This window comes from Mytilus edulis, chromosome 7, assembly GCF_963676685.1.
Source record: "Mytilus edulis chromosome 7, xbMytEdul2.2, whole genome shotgun sequence".
In the NCBI taxonomy this organism is placed as follows: Eukaryota; Metazoa; Mollusca; class Bivalvia; order Mytilida; family Mytilidae; genus Mytilus; species Mytilus edulis.
The window spans coordinates 79,503,740-79,526,619 of record NC_092350.1 but is presented as its reverse complement, the minus strand read 5'-3'; the positions used below and the strand labels follow the sequence as shown (position 1 = coordinate 79,526,619).

Below are 22,880 nucleotides of genomic sequence, written 5' to 3'. Positions count from 1 at the left end.
TGACCTTTTCTCTTTCCTAGGAATATATACAACTCATACTGACCTTTTCTCTTTCCTATGAATATATACAACTCATACTGACCTTTTCTCTTTTCTACTCATACTGACCTTTTCTCTTTTCTTGGAATATATACAACTCATACTGACCTTTTCTCTTTTCTAGGAATATATACAACTCATACTGACCTTTTCTCTTTCCTATGAATATATACAACTCATACTGACCTTTCCTATGAATATATACAACTCACACTGACCTTTCCTATGAATATATACAACTCATACTGACCTTTTCTCTTTTCTAGGAATATATACAACTCATACTGACCTTTTCTAAGTACCATGATGCTCTACTTCCTTTGCCGCTTGTCTCTACTCTCAGTTTCTTCAATGGGCCAACATCTTCTATATCAAGCTGTTAAACAAAAGGTTTCATTCTTATCAATGAAGAAATGAACATGAATTAAGGATGACTCTTCATAAACATGAAAAGCTGAACAAAGGTTAATACTTATTCATCTAGTTTGGCTGTCTACTTGCATACAAATGTAATGTTAACTACTGCTACAACAGTGTAACATTATAGGAAATATGTATTATGTTTAGATGTGGCGTAAATTCCTTCTGTATCCCTGAATTGTCTGAATAATTTACTAGGCACAAGTTTACATCACATAATGGGAGAAAGGGTACAAGTTCTAAGGCAAGGATTTTTTGTGTTCTCAAAATGCAACAAAATTTATTTCTTTTTGAAAATGTTGATCAGTGTTATATAGTATCTTCGTTTTTTTTATGTTTTTTTTATACTTTGTCAGCCTCTTGTGGGACCAATATAAAGCACTGGTCTCTCAGATATTTAACAAGCTTTATAAAATGTTTTGTCTGAAAAAGTGTGTGATGTGTGTGTGTGTGTACCAAGTGGGAAGGAGTGTTACACGCTACATACCCCTAGTTCTAGCACCTATGTTTTTGCAATTAATCCTAAGCTTGCATAGGAATTCCACATTTCACACACTTTTTATAATATTAGAAACAAACCTTGATTAAATCCTCACTGCCTCTCTCAAATCTGTTTCCAGTCTTATCAAGAATTATAGGAGAGGAAGTTCCACTGGTACCAAATAAAGTTAATGTGATCTGCATGTCGGTACCAGCTTTCTCACGATCACCAGTTATCACTGTACATTCATAAGGTATCACTGCAAGAAGTTCAGGAAAACATTTATAATAAATTTTACAACAGATAATTATGAATACATTAATTCCAATCCATGATATGATTTACTAATTTCATTATATTTGTTAAAAGAATAAAAGAATTTTTACATTTGGTTAAACAAAATTACCAACAAGAGGCCTAATGTGAATCTCATCAGGGAATCTTTCCACAACTTTAACTTCATTATGTACTGTCACAAAAACAAGCTCTCTGAAAATTGAAATATAACTTTCGATAAAATCATCAATAACAATAATCAGAATATTTATTGCGTTGACTTACTAGGTTTATATGAGGTAACTGTACTGACTCCGTCATCCAGAGTAAACGTTCTCTCTGTCTTGCCGTCACTCTTGTCTCTGGCTAGCCAGGTTCCACAGTTAAATAGGAAATGTTTGCCTTTAGAAGGTATATCTATTACTACTGATTTAACAAACCATCCTGTACCAGGGGCTGTTCCGTCATGTCCAACCTGTCAATAACAACCACATTTCAATGGGTAAAATTACTCTAACATGACCTGTCAATTTAACTAGCAAACACAATTAAACAGGTAAAATTCCATTTTTTCTGACCTGTCAATAACAACCACAACAAACAGATCTTTCATTTAAGAATTTACATATTCTTGTATCCAATTTTTCATATTTGTTATGATATTAAGCTTATCAGCAGTCATCACATAAGAATTTACAGACAAAAATTTCAAACAGACAAAAATAACAGCTCATGTTAGTTTCATTCTAGCAGAAAAAATATCCGATTACAAAAACACAATTTTCTTGAAAAAGCACAATAATAAATGCATACAATACTATCTGAATTTACAGAACAAAATGAATTTAAATCAAATTGACCCAAATGCCATGTGTTGTGCCTTTCTCCTACCTTTATTTTTCTGACATCTTCCACATCTAATGCATCCACAGTGACAGAATCAGTACAGCCTGGTTCAAACTTCTCCTTGTCCAGGAACAGTTTACCAGTATGTTTGTTTTTAGGTCCACAGATATCTACGTAGACATTGCTGACGGTACCATTGTCATCTCCGTCACCCGTGGCAACACTAATCTTATAGCTCACAGCTGTAATATATAACATGAAAAATATTTATGGTGATAATTAATGTGTTTAAACTTCTTAGTCAATCTCATACAGTGTTCTCCCCAGAAATTTTGGATAGCATCACATTTTGCGTACAAAAAAATAACTGTATTTTTTTTAATTCTTAAACGTTTGTCGCGTCGCGTTGATGCTCTATTTCCTTTATATGTTTTAGTTTATATTGTTCAATTCATAACTGAGAATACAATTAAACTATAACCACAAAAACAGTTGTTTCAGTTTATGTCTTCTTTATTCATTTATAGTTACAGAATTATTTTTTTCCTCTTGTGCCAAATAAAAATAAATATGTGGTTTCAGTTACCCAACAATAAGTCAAATGAATGAATGGTTCATTATAGTTCAACCTGTATATATATACAAAACTAAATTATCTAGTACACAAAATTAACTACTTTTTATATTATATTAAGTAAAGATAAAGTAGCAAAAGAAGCAAAAAAAAATCAATTTAAAAACTTTTTTTTATCATGTTTAATTTATGAAATTCATTGTTTCATGCCACTCAATGAATTAGTCCCAGTTGTTTCTTATCTTAACATCAAAATCATATGTATTTTTAACAAAGTTATCTAACAAATAGTCTGTTAATGCGTAGTTTTCTCTCTTGGTTTAATTTTTCTGTCTACTGTCCATCTGTTGTCATTATCGTGAAAATGCAGAATTTTTGTCATATCTGGTCCGGTTTAGATCCGTAGTTTACACAAAAATGTGCAATGGCGACCGTAGTAAAATTTACGAAAAATGAGTCCGAGAATAAACATTGTTTGACAAGAGATTGTGAATGAATAAGACGCTTTTAATGCATTAAATGGATTAAACATAAACTTAAGCCAATTATGATAACTTTTTAAAGAAGTATTAAACTTATTTTAGCTCTAAACCAAAATTCTCGCTCTCGTATTACCGGAAGAGAAAGAAAGTAATTTTTGGAGAGTTGCACAAATAAACGACCTTTTTAAAAAAAATAAAAATCGTTTCAATCTTTGAAATTTCGTGATACAAAACGTAGATTTCGAATTGTTTTGTGATTGCATTTTTCCATGTCAATATTGGTGATTGCAGACACGTGGTATTGGTCATGTCACAAGTGTCAGCTTGGGATATTCGCATCCAAACAGTTATCACCCTGAGGGCAATTAACACCTAGCTATTTAATCTCTTAATTGCCTTTAGTGTCCGACTTAAAGGGATTACAATTAAAGGTGATATAATTTTTATGATCATAATCGATAATAGATGAAAGTTCAAAATTGAGGACAAGTAAAATAGCATCTTCAAAATAATTATAGCGTCGCGGGTATAATTATAGCGTCGCGGGAATTATTATAGCATCACGGTGAAAAAATATAGCGTCGCGGTACCGCGACGCTAAAACGGCCTGGGGAGAACACTATCATAACACTGTCAATTAGTAACAATTTTCATATTTTTTACATTTAACTAGCAATATACTGGTTACTTATTCAATTTTTGATAACGATAATTTTACCTGAAGCTGACACATGCATACAAATATTCTTTACATTGTGATTTCCTTATTATTTTATTTTATTTTAGGCTATTTTTCCCTATTCTTTTTTTTATTGGTTCATTTATTCTTTATAATTATTTATTTATTATTGTACAAATAACTTGGTGCCGTGACCAGTATTTTATACAAAAAAGAAGAGTCTCGACCAAATACCCAGACACAATCTCTGTCATTTTGAGATAACTTAAAAGTTGGTGTACTTTTTTCAAATTGTTGAAATCACACTAGATTCAAACTTGTATTGACTGTTTCATTGAATTTACTTCATGAATTTTATAACCATTTTTTTTAAATCAGAAATGATGCAGGTCTTTGCTGAAAACTAATTAAATAATGGTGACAGCTGTCAAAGAATTTCAATTTCTTTATGAAGTTAGTTTTGAGCTTGTGATCAATGTCAGGTGTGAATTAAAAACACAAGTAATAATGGGGCGATATCTTTTTGCGCCAAAAAGTAACTCATTTGCGCCACAACTTAATTGCGCCAATACTTCTTTTGCGCCACCTAATTTTCAAAACTATAGGTATCATTTGCGCCAATAAAGTAATCATCCTCATAAAATTATCCCGCTTTCTGGCTCGTTACACAATACAAAGTCATCATCTTTGTTTGTAACAACACCAATATCATCCAATATTCTGTGAAATTCTGCTTGACTTTTAGGTTGAGCCCGATGCAGTTTTATTCTCTCCATATACATTGACTGACGCACATATCTTAAATCTTTCTTTTCTAAATTTTCTTCTTCAATTTTGAAGAGCTCTGAATTTTTTTATTTTAGAAGGTCGCCCTGGCAACATATCGGTTGCTTTTCTTTTGCACGCAGTTCTCATAATTTGACGTTCTTGTTTCTGGACTTTTGTTTCATGACATATAATCTAATTCTCCATTCGAAATAATTGTATACGATTCATCTGTGAATAACCTAGCACAACACCACTTAACTGTACATCTCCACCTTATTTCTCCAGTTTTCCTTAACTGTTAAATCTCCACCTTATTTCTCCAGTTTTCTGTACAAATGCCTGACGGAATTTTGTGTTTTTCAACAATGATGACCGGTTTTTCCTCTATCAGACTTTATTTTCTTGAATGGTATATCAGACACTCTTGACTCGTGAAAAAATATTCTATTACTAAACAATTTATTTTTTGGTGAGTTTTCTTAAATTTGATGAGTGTTCAATTAAATCTTTAGTGGAAATTTTAATAATACTACATGTATGCTATAGGTAAAACATGTGCAGGTATGATATAAGTAAAAAATATTTACAGGTAAATGTGGCGCAATTTCATTTCATTTATTGGCGCAATTAATACCATCAAAATAAAAGAGAGTGGCGCAATTTATACCTTTTCAAAACTGCCATTGGCGCAAATTGATTCTGCCCTAATAATGATAAGCAATCATTAGCTATTAATTCCCTGAGGCGTTAATATAGTTATTAGAAGGTCTTCAGAATTATCATACTATACTGGAATGGTAGTTTTATTAAAGGAAAGGGATTAAAAACAGAATCATGTACAAAATAGCGATTAAGAAACCTGATCTCAATGAATTCACGGAAAACATTTCTGTCAAAAATAAAATTTGTCCTAAATCAAAATCTATCGTTTAGGACATATAGCTTTCAGTTTAGGTCATGACTGGCAAATTTGACTGTTTCCAGAACCTTGGTCTTGACACTAACAACAATGAATATCACCCAACAATTTGGGTTAAAATTTATCAACACTACTGCAATAAGCTATGTTACACGTCTTCAATTCTAAAGCAGGTTACAAATATAGGCATATACTAAAATTGATTTCCTTACCAATATACAAAGCAAGGAAAAATATAGCAGCAACATGAATGGATAAAAGGGAATAACTACATTCTACTATCGACTAATAATTCGTGATTTATAATCCCTATATTTTTGGTTTATGTTAAGTGAAAGACAGTAATTAAAGAATTCTCAAGAAACTCAAATTTTTCAGGGAAAAATAATAACAAAATAATTAAATTAACTTTCTTTAAAATGCAACTCCTTCTCAAGCAATTTGAACTGGTACTGTAAAGCCACAACATAAATAAGTCTACTGAAGCCAAGTTAGAGGGATTTTGACTTCTTTGCATGACAATTGTCTTTATAAGACAAATATTCAACGACATTTGTAATTCTTTTTTTCAGCACTGAAAGGTAGGCTAGCATGAAAATGTTTTCTAAATAAATACATCCATCATATATCAAATATATAGGCTTTTATTTGGGTTACCAAGATTGCCAAAAAAATATTGAGATCCAAACTTCATTTTAAACATTCAAAACAAGATATTCTTGTGCAACAATAACATATATGTTATATAATGCATTGATGTGCACAATTACCTCCACATTCTTTCAACATTTTTTTCCAACTTCCTACATATAGCATTAATATCAAATAAAGTAATGGTAAGAATAAGCAATATCTTTACAAAAAAATATTAACAAAATATTTAACGTAGCTGTGAGATGAAATTTAGTGTGTGTAACAAAAGAATCATAAACGAAATGTCTTAATAAAATTCATAATGAATTGGTGAAGAGATGAAATATAAAAATTTGACTTGTAAATCTTTAAAATCAGATAGTGTGAAAATAACAATCTACAGGAAATTATACAAACAAATTATGTGCATGGTTGCCAAGAAGGTCCACACTTTGTAAAAAGAATTTAAAATAACAAGGATCACAAAAATTCTGTGGTACATACGTTGTTCTCCCTCAGGTATTCCAACTATACTGGAGGCCATTGACATCTGTTTTCTACTCATCCTCGGACTCTTGGAACTCTTCATGGAGTCCAGACTCAAACTGGAACCATACTTCATGGTGTTGATAGACCCTGTGCTGGACCCCATTTCACCAGTGTAACCCTGTGTACAATAAAATAGTAAAGATACTTTTATGTTATAAACAAGAATGTGTCCATAGTACACAGATGCCCCACTCGCACTATCAATTTCTATGTTCAGTGGACCGTTAAATCGGGTTTAAAGCTCTAATTTGGCATTAATATCATATCATAAGGAGCATGTGTACTAAGTTTCAAGTTGATTGGACTTCAAATTCATTTAAAACTACTTTGACCAAAAACTTGAACCTGAAGCAGGACAGACAGACGAACAAACCAATGGACGACTCTGACAAAGTAACTGATGATCTACCATAACTCAAAATTTAGCTACCTTTATTACTTCCAACTTTCTTATTCTTACTTAAAGTTATCCTCTCTCTATTAAACCAAAATAAAGTGTCCTTAGACTATTCATAGATTTAACCTTATAACTTCACTCACCTTGACATAAAGCGACCTTTCAATTTTGCCATCATCTTTATTCTTTGCCAGCCATCTTTCACAGTAGAACACATATACCGCATTGTCTGTGGGATCTTTTATTTCTATCTTGCCTAAGTACCACGCTGATTTGAAGAAACTTGAATTGTCATGGCGGACCTTGACCTTGTATAATTTTCCAAGGTCAACAGCTTCAATTTTGAAAACATCACACTACAAACAGTAGAAAATTCTAGTTTAAAACATTGGTATAGTATTCTCTGCTCTAAACTATAAAACTATACCTCTGATCCCCATAATATGTTTGATAAAAGAGAAAAGATCCTGGAGACAAAAATCTTTTCCCTACTTACATGTGGAAAATTCTTTATACTAATGAACAAGATGTGGATCCAGAATAATGGAAAAGCAGGGCCCTACAAGGCAATGTTAGCATGTAGTTCTATAAGCCCCCCTTAAATCCTCCTCTGCTTACTCCATAATATATATTAAAGTTTAGAGAAGAAAAAACATTTTACATTGAAAGGAACCAAAAACAATAGTTGCCAAGTTCTAGACTGATACATATTTTATAAATTACATTGTATAGTTCTTAACTTAAGCTTTATTAAGTTATGAAAAAAACTAGATACATCTTTATATTTTAAATAACTATAAATATGCATTTTGTCAATGTATACACACAAAAGTATCCAATCCTGCAGTTTCAAAAATAGAATCATAGTGATGAGAACCAACAAAAATGTGTCCATAGTACATGGATGCTCCACCCACACTATCATTTTATATGTTCAGTGGACCATGAAATTGTGGTCAAAATTCTAATATGGCATTGAAATTAGAAAGAGCTCATCATAGTGAACATGTGTACTAAGTTTCAATTTAATTGGACTTCAACTTCATCTTAAAATAATGTGACCAAAAACTTTAACCTGAAGCCGTACAGATGGATGGACAAACTGAAGAACAGACCCACAGACAAGAAAATATAATACCCCTCTACTATGGTAGGTGGGGCATAAACACAAGTTATCAAATCCAGGTAGTTGATCTGACGTTTGATGATGGGCAGATCCACAGACAAGAAAATATAATACCCCTCTACTATGGTAGGTGGGGCATAAACACAAGTTATCAAGTCCAGGTAGTTGATCTGACGTTTGATGATGGGTTTTCAATGATATATTTAAACATGGTGTAGTTATAAATGTCTGCAGAATCTTACATGATTTCTCTCAAACTTATCCATGTGAGTCTCAGACTTGACAAGTTTTCTCTCTCCAGCGTCACCATTTTCACCGACAATATTGAGAAAAACATTTGCATCTGTACCAGCACTGCTCTCATCACCAGTAAATACACTCACTTCATAATTCTTCTCTGTAAAAGTATAGTCAATATTTGGTTTTAAACAATTTTCTATGTAAAAGATTTTTTCTGTTGTAATGTTGACACAAAAAGGTGGCCTTTTTCTTATTTTAAATGTAGAAATGTTTTTTGTTTTAATACTTTTAATGACTTGTGAAACAATAGATAAACTCATCACAGATACCCAGTAAATTTTGGAATATACGCCAGACGCGCGTTTCATCTACAAAAGACTCATCAGTGACGCTCGAATCCCAAATAGATGTGCAATGATGAATTATTCAAAGAAATTTATCCTAGTAAATCCTAAAGCAATATGAAATGACAAATAAACTTTATATTCACTAAAGATAAAGCTATGTATGATTATATAACATGATTTTCAATATGTTTTAATGCTAAGGGAAACCATTTGACCTTTATCTGGTCTTACCATTGTATATCTATACATACTGACTATGCGGTATGGGCTTTGCTCATTGTTGAAGGCCGTACAGTTACCTATAGTTGTTAATGTCTGTGTCATTTTGGTCTTTTGTGGATAGTTGTCTCATTGGCAATCATACCACATCTTCTTTTTTATATATATTGACTTTACAAATGTTCATTGCAAAAACCAGAGACCACTTGGAAAAATATTTGATAAACATTATGTGATTTAAATAGTTGCATCTGACATCCATCCTAATCTCTTTTGATTATAAAACTCAGAATTTAACCTTAATTTATACCAGACAATATGCAAATTAAAACTACCCCTCCAAACATTTCTCTTAGCAGGTTGACATCTTCAAAGGTTAAAAGTTTCAGAAAAAATATTTACAAAGACAAAAAGTATCTGACTTACTTTTGAGTTTATCCCTGAGTTTGACCTCTTTGACCTTTGACTGTCCTGATGATGTCATAACCTCTTGTAATTTCTGATCAGGAATCAACTCCCTTGAGGTACTGTAGTCATCTTCGTCTCTAGCTAACCATCGACCACATTGGAAGACATAGGTGTCAGACCCCTTCAATCAAAGTATTATTTTAAATTGTATTTCAAAACACATGTTATCTTTTATAATATGAATATTGGTGATAAAAAGAATTGATAAACACTGTATAAAATTGTTATTTTATGACCATACAGTACACCCTATTTACAAAATACAAAAATAATTCTTTATAATTTGTTTGAACAGGTGAGTGAATTATGGCATCCAGAATTGCAACTTTTGACTTTCATATTTTAATTATTTGTACATCTTTTTTGTACAAACGATAATTCGTACAAAATGATAAATTGTTGTTGTCTTTATTGTTTTATTTGACTTATCTATAGTGAAAGACAACTGTGAATACCTTTCTGTATCCACCCACTATAACCCAATCACACAATAACCACTGTTGGTTCACCTTGTTAAAATTCAAAATGATAAAATGTACACAACATATTGATTTTTCAAAGTTAACAGCTAAACACTTGTTGTAAATTTTTTTCAAAATCACAAATTTAAAAATGGACAGAACACAAAACGCATCTTCTACAGAAGACAAAGGTAATGCAACAATGCCTACAATTCTTTCTAAATGTATCTAACTTTAAATTTACACTTATTTTCATATTAATTTTTTTTTCAGAAAATTGAAGAAAAAAAGTCAAGATGAAAACTGTGAAATCATTTGAATTTAATCTAATAAAACAATTATCTACGAGAGTAAATGAATTCACAGTCATATTACTGGGGAAAGGTTAAGGGTATAGGACACTGAATACACAAAATCAGCATCACACTGACAACAAAGCAACATTTAAGAGACTTGGAGGGTTATTTTTGTGGGATGTCGTTTGACATTTACTTTTTTTTCTCAGTATTATATACAAAGATTTTATTCTTATGTAGAAAAATGGGTTTTAAATTTCTAAATTTTAGAAATTATGAAAATAAATGGTTGTGTCTCTTGGCTTTAAAACTTCTAGCCTCAAGATAACCCAAAACCTTTAAAATATGGTCAGTGTTCTCCCCAGAAATTTTGGATAGCATCACATTTTGCGTAAAAAAAATTATTAACTGTATTTTTTTAATGTCGTTTGTCGCGTCGCGTTGATGCTCTATTTCCTTTATACGTTTTAGTTTATATTGTTCAATTCATAACTGAGAATACAATTAAACTATAACCACAAAAACAGTTGTTTCAGTTTATGTCTTCTTTATTCATTTATAGTTACAGAATTATTTTTTTCCTCTTGTGCCAAATAAAAATAAATATGTGGTTTCAGTTACCCAACAATAAGTCAAATGAATGAATGGTTCATTATAGTGCAACCTGTATACATACAAAACTAAATTATCTAGTACACAAAATTAACTACTTTTTATATAATATCAAGTAAAGATAAAGTAGCAAAAGAAGCAAAAAAAAATAAATGTAAAAACTTTTTTTTATCATGTTTATGAAATTCATTGTTTCATGCCACTCAATGAATTAGTCCCAGTTGTTTCTTATCTTTACATCAAAATCATATGTATTTTTAACAAAGTTATCTAACAAATAGTCTGGTAATGCGTAGTTTTCTCTCTTGGTTTAATTTTTCTGTCTACTGTCCATCTGTTGTCATTATCGTGAAAATGCGGATTTTTGTCATATCTGGTTCGGTTCCGATCCGTAGTTTACACAAAAATGTGCAATGGCGGCCGTAGTAAAATTTACGAAAATGAGTCCGAGAATAAACATTGTTTGACAAGAGATTGTGAATGAATAAGACGCTTTTAATGCATTAAATGGATTAAACATAAACTGAAGCCAATTATGATAACTTTTTAAAGAAGTATTAAACTTATTTTAGCTCTAAACCAAAATTCTCGCTCTCGTATTACCGGAAGAGAAAGAAAGTAATTTTTGGAGAGTTGCACAAATAAACGACCTTTTTAAAAAAAATAAAAATCGTTTCAATCTTTGAAATTTCGTAATACAAAACGTAGATTTCGAATTGTTTTGTGATTGCATTTTTCCATGTCGATATTGGTGATTGCAGACACGTAGTATTAGTCATGTCACAAGTGTCAGCTTGGGATATTCGCATCCAAAAGTTATCTACCTGAGGGCAATTAACACCTAGCATTTAATCTCTTAATTGCCTTTAGTGTCCGACTTAAAGGGATTACAATTAAAGGTGATATAATTTTTATGATCATAATCGATAATAGATGAAAGTTCAAAATTGAGGACAAGTAAAATAGCATCTTCAAAATAATTATAGCGTCGCGGGAATTATTATAGCATCACGGTGAAAAAATATAGCGTCGCGGTACCGCGACGCTAAAACGGCCTGGGGAGAACACTGATGGTGCATACAGGAGTACTAAAATATTGCAAACATTTTGAACAAAACATAACAAACAACAAACAGTAACACAAAATAACTGCATTCACATAGCGAGCAAATATATAACAACTCAGGTAGCTGAATGACAAATGAGCATTCAGTTTTAGCTAGCAAACACAACAGTTAAAGGTCATTCAAATTTACCAAGCAACCACAAGAGTTGAAGGTCATTTAAATTTAGCAAGCAACCACAAAATTTAATGGTCATTCAAATTCAGGTAGCAACCACAACAGTTAAAGGTCATTCATATTTAGCAAGCAACCACAACAGTTGAAGGTCATTCAAATTTAGCTAGCAACCACAACAGTTGAAGGTCATTCAAATTTAGCTAGCAACCACAACAGTTAAAGGTAATTCAAATTTAGCTAGCAACTACAAAAACAGAAACCTACATCCACACTGGGTTTCCTCTGGAACTTTGCATCTAACTGAAGATTAAAATATAAGCATTTAAACTCAACTGTTTAAAATGAATGTAACATATATAATCTGTTTTTAAATAAAGATACATGTAATACAACATTCAATATAAAGATATAAATATGGGAATTAATAATAATTGTTATTAGTTGTAATCAAAAATAAAGAAAAAAGGCTTATTCAGAAACCCTATTTTAAGAATTGGTTCATCTTATTTGTCAGCAATTTTTCTTATATTTTTTCTGAGTTTTATGGAAAAACTCGATCCCTGTAATTTAAACTAAAAAAGTTGTTTTGATATCTTGAAATTGTAATAACATCTCTGTACAGATGAGGATTTAGGGGAGCAGGTTGTCTGTGTCACCCTTCCTTAGGACATTATTTAGTTGATCTTTTAGGGATTGACAGAAACATGACTGAAGCAAGTCCCTCTAAGGCAGCCGGGGGACCCCCACTTATGAAAATTTCTGGATTCGCTTATCATTCAACTGTACTTATGTTAATTTCATATTTTCCATTAATCTTAGAAGAGAAACAGAAACTATTCTAATAATGAAGTTCATCCCTTTAGCTTGGCTAACTGTGACAGATTTTACACCAAACATATGCACTAATGATGTAAAATTGTGTCATCAAAAAACCAAGTACATGTAGTTTGACAGAATATTAAGGTTTGGAATCAAGCAATTACCTTTTAAGATAAAAGCCATCAATATATTACTCAAAACATTTATATGATAAAACCCTGATGAGAAACACATTCTTCAAATAAAATTAAATGGATTCTGAATCAGCCTTTCTGTTACTATGACAACTAATATTACTATGGTTACAACACTATACAAACCTGATGTGCTGATCCCTTTAGAAGACATAAGATATTGAGAAGATTGAATGACAAGAACAAATCGCTGAATCATATTAGTCTGAGACATAGTATTAACAGAACACGTGTGTCTTTAAAGAAACATTAAAAATATGACGATTGCATGATGGCAAGAACTAGGAAATGTTAGAAACAGAAGTGTATTATTTCATGGTCATATGACAGTCCTCGTAATGACAAGTATGTGTAATAGTGGATAATAGTAGGAAATGTTAGAAACAGTAGTGTATGATTTCATGATCATATGACAGTCCTCGTAATGACAAGTATGTGTAATAGTGCATTAGTATCATGTTTCACTATAGAAGTAGTCTTAATTCTAAAGAAAATAAGTTTGTTAATGTGAGTTGTATCTAAAGATATTTATTTGTCTTTTGTTTGTACTAGTTTTCTTACCTTTTGTTTCTAAAATAAAGCAGGAGGATAATTTACTACATTGTAATTGTAATTCGGTTTTCTATTGGGTTTTATGCATAAATAGGGATTAGCATTGATTTTTTTTTAGTCAAGCGTTACAATAAAGGAGATTATTTGGCTTCCTGTAGGTTGTGGAGATGTTCAATCTTTGTTTTTGTCATATAATTTATTTAGCACTGTAACACTGACACAGGATAAATTGCTATTTAGTTTGAGGTTAGTTTAAAAGCAGTAAGGTCAAATCAAATTCTGATAAAATTGAAAACAAGCACTGAAAAATTAATGGTTATTTCATCTGAACTGATAGAAAGCTTACTTTCTATAAAACTACTAAAATTGATAATTTTCTGAACTTTCTCTTTCAATCAAAAATACTTTTCAGAAATCTCTTCATCTTTAACCTAAATATTGGGGACAGAGCTCTTAATGCAGCAGGAGCAGTTATAAGATTAAATAAGGCAATACAAATAGGTAAACGGACAGAAAGTCACAGGACAAAAAGTCACAGGACATAAAGTCACAAATTTGATAGGACAAAAAGTCACAGGACAAAACGTCACAAATAATTTTTTGACAATTGTTTGAATATATAAGAGAAATATCTTGAATTACTTACTTTTTAATACATAATTCCATATTAAAGTCAATGAAATTTATCATTTTACTTGAAAAAAAAAAGATTTATTCAATTTTAATCATGCAAAGGTCATATTTGGCACCATGAAGCCATTTAAGTGCCAATTTACTTCGACATTTAGTTTTCTTAACAATTATTTTATCATCTTTATATTTTTTTGATAAATTTTGCTCACAAAGTTGGTTAATATACAATACTTCAAGAAAAATACAAAAATGTTTTTGTAAAAATAAGCATTTTTTATTCAAAGAAAATAATCAGAAAAAAATGAATTGTGACTTTTTGTCCTGTGACTTTTTGTCCGTGACTTTTTGTCTGTGACTTTTTGTCCTGTGACTTTCTGTCCTACATTCTACAAATATCATTAAGCATCCTAACTAGTATTAATTACCTTATTAGAATCATGGAGTTTTCTGACTTCTATTTTGTCTAATTTCCAGCCTGCAGTCATCCCTTCATTGTCATGCCAAATACGTAACTTCTCTATAGAATCTCCAACATCCTCCATCTATCAAACAAAACATTATCAATCAGTTAACTAAGAGTTTGGAAGCTTTCACAGTTGCAATAACTATTATAAGTTCACAAAGTAATGAATATTACACATATTAAAAGGAGATTCCTTTAGAAAAAATAACAAGCATGTTCAAATTATTGAAATGCTTAACTTATCAGATTATTGGAAACATCAATTTATTAAATTATTGGAATGCTCAATTTGTCAAATTATTTTCTGCATTTATAAAAATAAAGCAAAATGTTTGAGTCAATGAACTCCAAAGTAAAAATATAGCAATTTTGTAACTTGTATGCAATCATCACAAGCAACTGAAGATTTGAATTCCGTCTAGTTGTGACAATAAAAAGGTTAAAATCTATCTCTCCATATCAATTTTCTATCATCTCTTTTATCACACTTACCTCCACTGTGAAGAGATCCATTTTGCCTCTCTTGAATTTGCCATCTCTATCTCGTTTAGAACACAATGGTTTCTCCTCTGTGATGACCTCCTTTCCGTACAGACATATATAAACATTGGCTGAGGTACCTGCTCCTCGTTCATCTGCTGTATACGTTTTGATCTCATATGGAACACCTGAAACAAGACAAAGACATTACTAAGTTGAAAAACTTGTGTCTATTCAATTTGTCATTTTTGAACAATAAAATATGTTTAAACTAATAGAAACAGTCATTCAAAATTTTAATAACAAAGAGTTCATGCGACATCATCCCCTGCTCAAAGATTACATTTCCGTGTTGAATGAATGGTAAATTTTGGTTCACAACATAATAACTATGGTAAAACTGAGACAGAATTGATCTACATTAATTAGATATGCCATTCAGATTCTGATACTAAATTTGTATACAGCATTTTTTTTATGTTATTGTAGAAATTTGTCTGTTGATCTTTGATTGCAAAAAAAATCATTTCTAATTTTGTTTAGCTCCTGTTTGGTAAAGTTCTGGGACTTGGATTATAAAACCCCTTTTTCTGGGTAAAGTTATCTTTCAATATATACTTGACATCAACAAATAGGTTCCTGTGGGAAAATTCTAACTTACAAGGATTATATTCGACAGTTTCCAATTCCTGTGGCCACAGTTCCCTTTCTAACTGACAATCGTCCTTATTGTCTGCCAGCCATTTGTTACAAGGGAAAGTCCAGCTACAGCCCAGAGATGGGGCATCTATGATAACTTTATCTAGGAACCAGGCAGCACCAAGTAAACCTGAGTTGTCATGGCCTATTCTGAAATGGAAATAATCAAAAATAGGATTTGCAGTATGTTTACACAGGAATATTTATGTTACAACTAAATTAGTCAATTCCTCTATATTTATTGAATTACTATTAATGAATTCATCTCAGTATTACCTACTTTACAACTGAAATCTTTGTTAACTAATTGTACTAATTTTTATCTGTTTAGACCATTTGTACCTACTGCATGTATCATCATTATAATTTTTTTTATTTAAATGTTTTTTTTTGTTTGAATTGTTTCACATATTCATGTCTAGGCCTTTTATAGAGGACTAGAAGTTTTCTCATTGTCCAAGGCCATTCAGTTGCCAACAGTTGCTTATATCCACTCTTATAATTAAATGGATAGTTGTCTCATTGTCAATCATTTCACATGACCTTCTTTTATAAATGTAATATCATCATAATGTTTAAGTATACTAACTTGATCTTCAGTAGTTTACCAATGTTGACAGCCTCCAGGATAAACTCATCAGTGTGACCGGATTCAAACTTATTTTTATACGTCATGGATGACTTCAAAAACATTTTATCTGTAAATATATAAAAATTGTATTCTCATATAAAAAGGTATATCTTAAAAATTATTGCACAGAAAAAATACCAAAATAATACCACATTAAAAATTTCAAAATACGGGAAAACTGATAAAATCATATTATTGTAGTAATTAAACAAATTTTTAAGGACATTTCCATTGCTGGCCATCTTCAGTTTCCTTATTATCCCCTTGAAATACATGGTAGACATTTGACTTTCACCATATGGTTTCCAGAATATTTACATATTTTCATCCTGTTTTATTAATTGCTTTGAAAAATAAGAATGATCTTGATCTTGATAATAATTACATTAGATGTATGTTTCATTATGATACGTTATTCTGATTGGTTAACAGCACATCTTGCGTTATTCCTTAAGCAATTGCATGACACAATTAAATTTATCATTCATGATGACACAAGGTCCCACAATGAAGTGCACAGGTGAATTAAATAAAAACTTGATAAACATCGTGTTTTCATGATCCTAGCTAAAAAACTAGAGGCTCTAAAGAGCCTGTGTCGCTCACCTTGGTCTATGTGAATATTAAACAAAGGACGCAGATGGATTCATGACAAAATTGTGTTTTGGTGATGGTGATGTGTTTGTAAATCTTACTTTACTGAACATTCTTGCTGCTTACAATTATCTCTATCTATAATGAACTTGGCCCAGTAGTTTCAGAGGAGAAGATTTTTGTAAAAGATAACTAAGATTTACGAAAAATGGTTCAAAATTGACTATAAAGGGCAATAACTCCTACAGGGGTCAACTGACCATTTCAGTCATGTTGACTTATTTGTAAATCTTACTTTGCTGAACATTATTGCTGTTTTCAATTTATTTCTATCTATAATAATATTCAAGATAACCAAAACAACAAAATTTTCTTAAAATTACCAATTCAGGGGCAGCAACCCAACAACAGGTTGTCCGATTCATCTGAAAATTTCAGGGCAGATAGATCTTGACCTGATAATCAATTTTACTTCAGATTTGCTCTAAATGCTTTGGTTTTTGAGTTATAAGCCAAAAACTGAATTTTGCCCCTATGTTCTAAAAAGTTTTATCTGTGGTGGCCATCTTGGTTGGTTGGCCAGGTCACGCCACACATTTTTTAAAATTGAATCACCAATGATGATTGTGGCCAAGTTTGGTTTAATTTGGCCCAGTGGTTTCAGAGGAGAAGATTTTTGTAATAGATTACTAAGATTTACGAAAAATGGTTAAAAATTGACTATAAAGGGCAATAACTCCTAAAGGGGCCGGGTCAACTGACCATTTCAGTCATGTTCACTTATTTGTAAATCTTACTTTGCTGAACATTATTGCTGTTTACAGTTTATCTCTATCTATAATAATATTCAAGATAATAACCAAAAACAGCAAAATTTCCTTAAAATTACCAATTCAGGGGCAGCAACCCAACAACAGGTTGTCCGATTCATCTGTAAATTTCAGGGCAGATAGATCTTGACCTGATAATCAATTCTACTTATGTCAGAATTGCTCTAAATGCATTGGTTTTTGAGTTATAAGCCAAAAACTGAATTTTACCCCTATGTTCTATTTTTAGCTGTGGCGGCCATCTTGGTTGGTTGGTCGGGTCACGCCACACATTTTTTAAACTAGATACCCCAATTGTGATTGTGGCCAAGTTTGGTTTAATTTGGCCCAGTAGTTTCAGAGGAGAAGATTTTTAGATTACTAAGATTTACAAAAATGGTTAAAAATTGACTATAAAGGGCAATAACTCCTAAAGGGGTCAACTGACCATTTCGGTCATGTTGACTTATTTGTAAATCTTACTTTGCTGAACATTATTGCTGTTTACAGTTTATCTCTATCTATAATAATATTCAAAATAATAACCAAAAACAGCAAAATTTCCTTAAAATTACCAATTTAGGGGCAGCAACCCAACAACGGGTTGTCCGATTCATCTGAAAATTGCAGGGCAGATAGATCTTGACCTAATAAACAATTTTACCCCTGTCAGATTTGCTCTAAATGCTTTGGTTTTTGAGTTATAAGCCAAAAACTGCATTTTACCCCTATGTTCTATTTTTAGCCATGGCGGCCATCTTGGTTGGTTGGCCGGGTCACGCCACACATTTTTTAAACTAGATACCCCAATGATGAATGTGGCCAAGTTTGGTTTAATTTGGCCCAGTAGTTTCAGAGGAGAAGATTTTTGTAAAAGTTAATGACGACGGACGACGACGACGACGGACGCCGGACGACGGACGCCGGACGACGGACGCCGGACGCCGGACGCCGGACGCCGGACGCCGGACGCCGGACGCCAAGTGATGAGAAAAGCTCACTTGGCCCTTCGGGCCAGGTGAGCTAAAAATGTAATTATAAGTATTCAATACTTCTTTTTGTAACTTCATAGGGTAGTAAAAGCGTTGACCGTGCATACATTTTTAAAATGAAGTGCTTCCGCGCTTCATACAAAATGTACTTCAGTCAACGCTTTTACACCCCAATAAAGTTACAAAAAGAAGCATTCAATTCTTAAATAAAACACAATACCTGTATGATCCTGATCTCCATACAGTACCATGTAAACATTAGCATCGGTACCAGCACCGGATACGGTTCCTGTCACTACCTTGGTGTAGTACGTTGTCATGGCAGCTGAAATAAATAAATGAACTATTTACAGTAACATTTTTTTTTCCATTTTAACAGATTACTAATTATTTAATATCATCATCAAATGTTGCAGAATTGTGCTGATACAGCTAATAATTATAAAATCTATTGATAATAAGTGTTCTCCATAACTTCTTCAAACCCTTTAAATAGAAATACCAAGCGAAAAATGGGAAATGGGAAGCTATAATTCGTTAAAATTTCTAGATGATGCTTTGGAAAAAGAACCCCACTAAGCAAACTGACCTTAACATCTCAATCTGATAATTTGTGATTAGGTTGAATATTCTATCAAAGATAAATGATACTTTTTCAGGTTTTACTTGAAAAGTCAAAGAACTAGGTAAACTAAAGGAATTTTCAAATTCTGCCAATCTTTACCTTTAATTTCTAATGCTACATCTTGTCTAGCCCCATCTTTCTTTCCTACTGATTTCTCCAGGACAGATTTGTCAACAGGAATTAACTCCCTTGAAATCTGACCATCATCTTTACCTACAGCCAACCACTTCTGGCACAGGAAGTAATACCTATAAATAGGTGAGAAAATATAAATAACAATCATATAAGATTAGTGTTAATTGTGAGGTGTCCATTGATAGTTTTATCTTGTAATGTTCTCATGGAGCTGTGTTTTTGTCTGTTATAACAATATTGTAGTTAAAAATGCTTTTTCTAAATTATTTTTTTTGCACACCATATCTTTACTTCTGAATGTCTATTTTGGTTAACAAGCATTGTTTTTTTGTTTACTGACTCTTGGATTGATATAACATTCAGTTTCATTGCATCTGTTTTCATTTTACACACAGAAGTCACATGAAAATATCATGGGGTCAATATAACTTAGACTTAGAGCACCTGATTTCACTCCCAGTTTTTAGTGGAGTTCGTGTTGTTTCTTATTTATTATTTAAACATGTAAATGTCCTTTGGTATTGTGAGTCTTTGTTTACTCCTTGGTTTTGATTGTTATTGTCTTAGACTGCATGACAATATCATGGTGTCAATACATCTTAGACTGCATGACAATATCATGGTGTCAATACATCTTAGACTGCATGACAATATCATGGTGTCAATACATCTTAGACTGCATGACAATATCATGGTGTCAATACATCTTAGACTGCATGACAATATCATGGTGTCAATACATCTTAGACTGCATGACAATATCATGGTGTCAATACATCTTAGACTGCATGACAATATCATGGTGTCAATACATCTTAGACTGCATGACAATATCATGGTGTCAATACATCTTAGACTGCATGACAATATCATGGTGTCAATACATCTTAGACTGCATGACAATATCATGGTGTCAATACATCTTAGACTGCATGACAATATCATGGTGTCAATACATCTTAGACTGCATGACAATATCATGGTGTCAATACATCTTAGACTGCATGACAATATCATGGTGTCAATACATCTTAGACTGCATGACAATATCATGGTGTCAATACATCTTAGACTGCATGACAATATCATGGTGTCAATACATCTTAGACTGCATGACAATATCATGGTGTCAATACATCTTAGACTGCATGACAATATCATGGTGTCAATACATCTTAGACTGCATGACAATATCATCATATGGGCAATGCCATGTTACCATAGGTTTTAATTATAGTGCTGGTGTCAAACTAGATAAATGTGGTAGACTTTTTTAATGGAAATCTATCTATCTAAATAACTACATCGCATAATTTTGTCAAAATAAAAGTGCATTTAAATTTTGATAGAATAATTTGTATGCATCAATTCCTGAAATTGCAAAAATGAATACCTCTTCCGTGTTCTCTGTTTATGAAATCCCATTTTAAGTAAACAGTATCATTTTTTTGAATTTTGATTAATGCAAAAGTATTTACGTTTTCTTCCTCCTGTTATCCACAACTTCAATCTTATCTAGGTACCAGGCTGCTCCTATACCTTTGTTGTCATGGCGAACTTTTAGTTTGACAAGTTTTCCTAAGTCAATGGCCTTTAGATTAAAGGTATCAAGCTGTAAATGAAACAAAACATATGTTACAGTAAAATTAATAAAAAATATGGGAACAGAAAACCTTCTTTCTGAATTTTATGCACTGAAATTGTGAAAATATCTGATTTTTCAAACTACTATTAATAATAATTCCTTTTAAAAAGAATTTGAATAATGAATTATTTAGGCTTTATTTAAGGAATGACTGTAATATTTTTTCTGTCTATGAAGAAATAACATAAAAAATGTGGTGCACACTGAATAACGCGTGTAGCGGGTTATTTAGCAGTGTGCACCACATTTTTTTATGTTATTTCGAATAGACAGAAAAAATATTACAGTCATTTCTTATAATTTAATTCTAAATTCCATTTTAAAACGTAGAAAACCATGAAAAAACGTTGATGACGTCACAGTCACATGACTAAATTATGTCTATGGGCTCATAACAAAATAACGTCAGCTAATCAGATGACGCGTTACATCCAAAATTAAATTATTTGAGGAATAAAAGAAAGAAATACAGTAGATAAACACAGACTTACTTTTCCTGTTTCAAACTTGTTCATGTTGTCAGCGGAATCTTTGAGAGGTCGTTCACCAGAATCATGTTTTTCACCGTACAAGTTGATAAAGACATTAGCATCAGTTCCTGCTCCACTTGTTTTACCAGTGTAAACTTTAACTGTGTACTCTACCTCTGTAATAGATATTAATGATTAATAATTTACAATGTAACATTAGTTTCTAACCTATGTATAATTTCTATGCATTTTTTTTTCATTTTTTCGACTGACTCAGTTGTCTCATTGCAGATAAATCAGGAGGATCATGATCAAGTAATAAACGAAAAAGGCCAGCAGAATTTTCATATACAGGTATACTAATAATTGTAGGTAGTCATGATGCTGATTTCACTGAATTCATTTTGCCAAAAAAATAGGAATATCAGCTACAAAAGTGTTGTAACAGAAATGAAAGTGATTTTAAATTCTTTAGCATTTATTTAAGCAGAACATACCCTCTAAACCATGAAGTGCTTTTCCCTGCTCATCAGTTGGTAACAATTCTCTCTCAATAGCTTTGTCATCTTCAGATGAATCAAACCAGCGGTCAACAAAGAACCAATAATCTTCTGTTTCTTCTCCGTCATAAACATCAACAACATCCTCTTCTTCAATCTTTTTCAAGCTGGGTTTTCTACTTTTTCTTGATGTGCTTCTGCGTCTTCGTGGAGTGCTAGATGAGCTTGAATCTGAATCTGAATCATCATGAACTTCAGCTAGAATTTCTTTCCGTCTTTCCTGTTCCGTTGGACCTTTCTTTTTTCGTCTTTTCTTTGTTCCAGCTCTTGGTCTTCTCCTAATAAGCACCTGACATGAAATAAAGAAGAAAATAAAATTTGGTATGGCAAGCTTCAGGAATCTCTGTTTATCAAAAATAAGAACCAGCTTTGGGATTTTAAAACCTGATATATCTTGTATCAGGATATTACAATAATTGTCTGCTTTATTTACAGAAATGCAATTTTTTTTTAATTAAATTTGATTTTTTTTCTTTTCAAAATATTTAACTTAATTTCTTTCAATT

The 22,880-nt window shown here is 31.8% G+C and overlaps 1 protein-coding gene across 7 annotated transcripts in view; it reads right to left on the bottom strand.

Annotated features, from left to right (window-relative positions):
- Window positions 1-22,880, bottom strand: part of LOC139482342 (lipoxygenase homology domain-containing protein 1-like) — a 75,310-nt gene that overhangs the window by 9,107 nt on the left and 43,323 nt on the right. For 4 of the 7 annotated variants that reach the window (XM_071266192.1, XM_071266190.1, XM_071266187.1 and 1 more), the window contains 19 exons: window positions 22,312-22,663; window positions 21,836-21,990; window positions 21,178-21,311; window positions 19,664-19,812; window positions 19,160-19,264; window positions 16,503-16,611; window positions 15,876-16,063; window positions 15,227-15,402; window positions 14,697-14,813; window positions 12,338-12,373; window positions 9,422-9,584; window positions 8,432-8,586; window positions 7,207-7,419; window positions 6,622-6,784; window positions 6,255-6,287; window positions 2,108-2,304; window positions 1,502-1,691; window positions 1,039-1,199; window positions 329-415 (listed from right to left, as the gene is read on the bottom strand). In XM_071266192.1, coding sequence (XP_071122293.1) covers window positions 329-415; window positions 1,039-1,199; window positions 1,502-1,691; window positions 2,108-2,304; window positions 6,255-6,287; window positions 6,622-6,784; window positions 7,207-7,419; window positions 8,432-8,586; window positions 9,422-9,584; window positions 12,338-12,373; window positions 14,697-14,813; window positions 15,227-15,402; window positions 15,876-16,063; window positions 16,503-16,611; window positions 19,160-19,264; window positions 19,664-19,812; window positions 21,178-21,311; window positions 21,836-21,990; window positions 22,312-22,663 — 2,883 coding nt within the window. The remainder of the gene's footprint in view (window positions 1-328; window positions 416-1,038; window positions 1,200-1,501; window positions 1,692-2,107; window positions 2,305-6,254; window positions 6,288-6,621; window positions 6,785-7,206; window positions 7,420-8,431; window positions 8,587-9,421; window positions 9,585-12,337; window positions 12,374-14,696; window positions 14,814-15,226; window positions 15,403-15,875; window positions 16,064-16,502; window positions 16,612-19,159; window positions 19,265-19,663; window positions 19,813-21,177; window positions 21,312-21,835; window positions 21,991-22,311; window positions 22,664-22,880) is intronic. The other 3 variants (XM_071266189.1, XM_071266191.1, XM_071266193.1) reach the window with 2 other exon arrangements.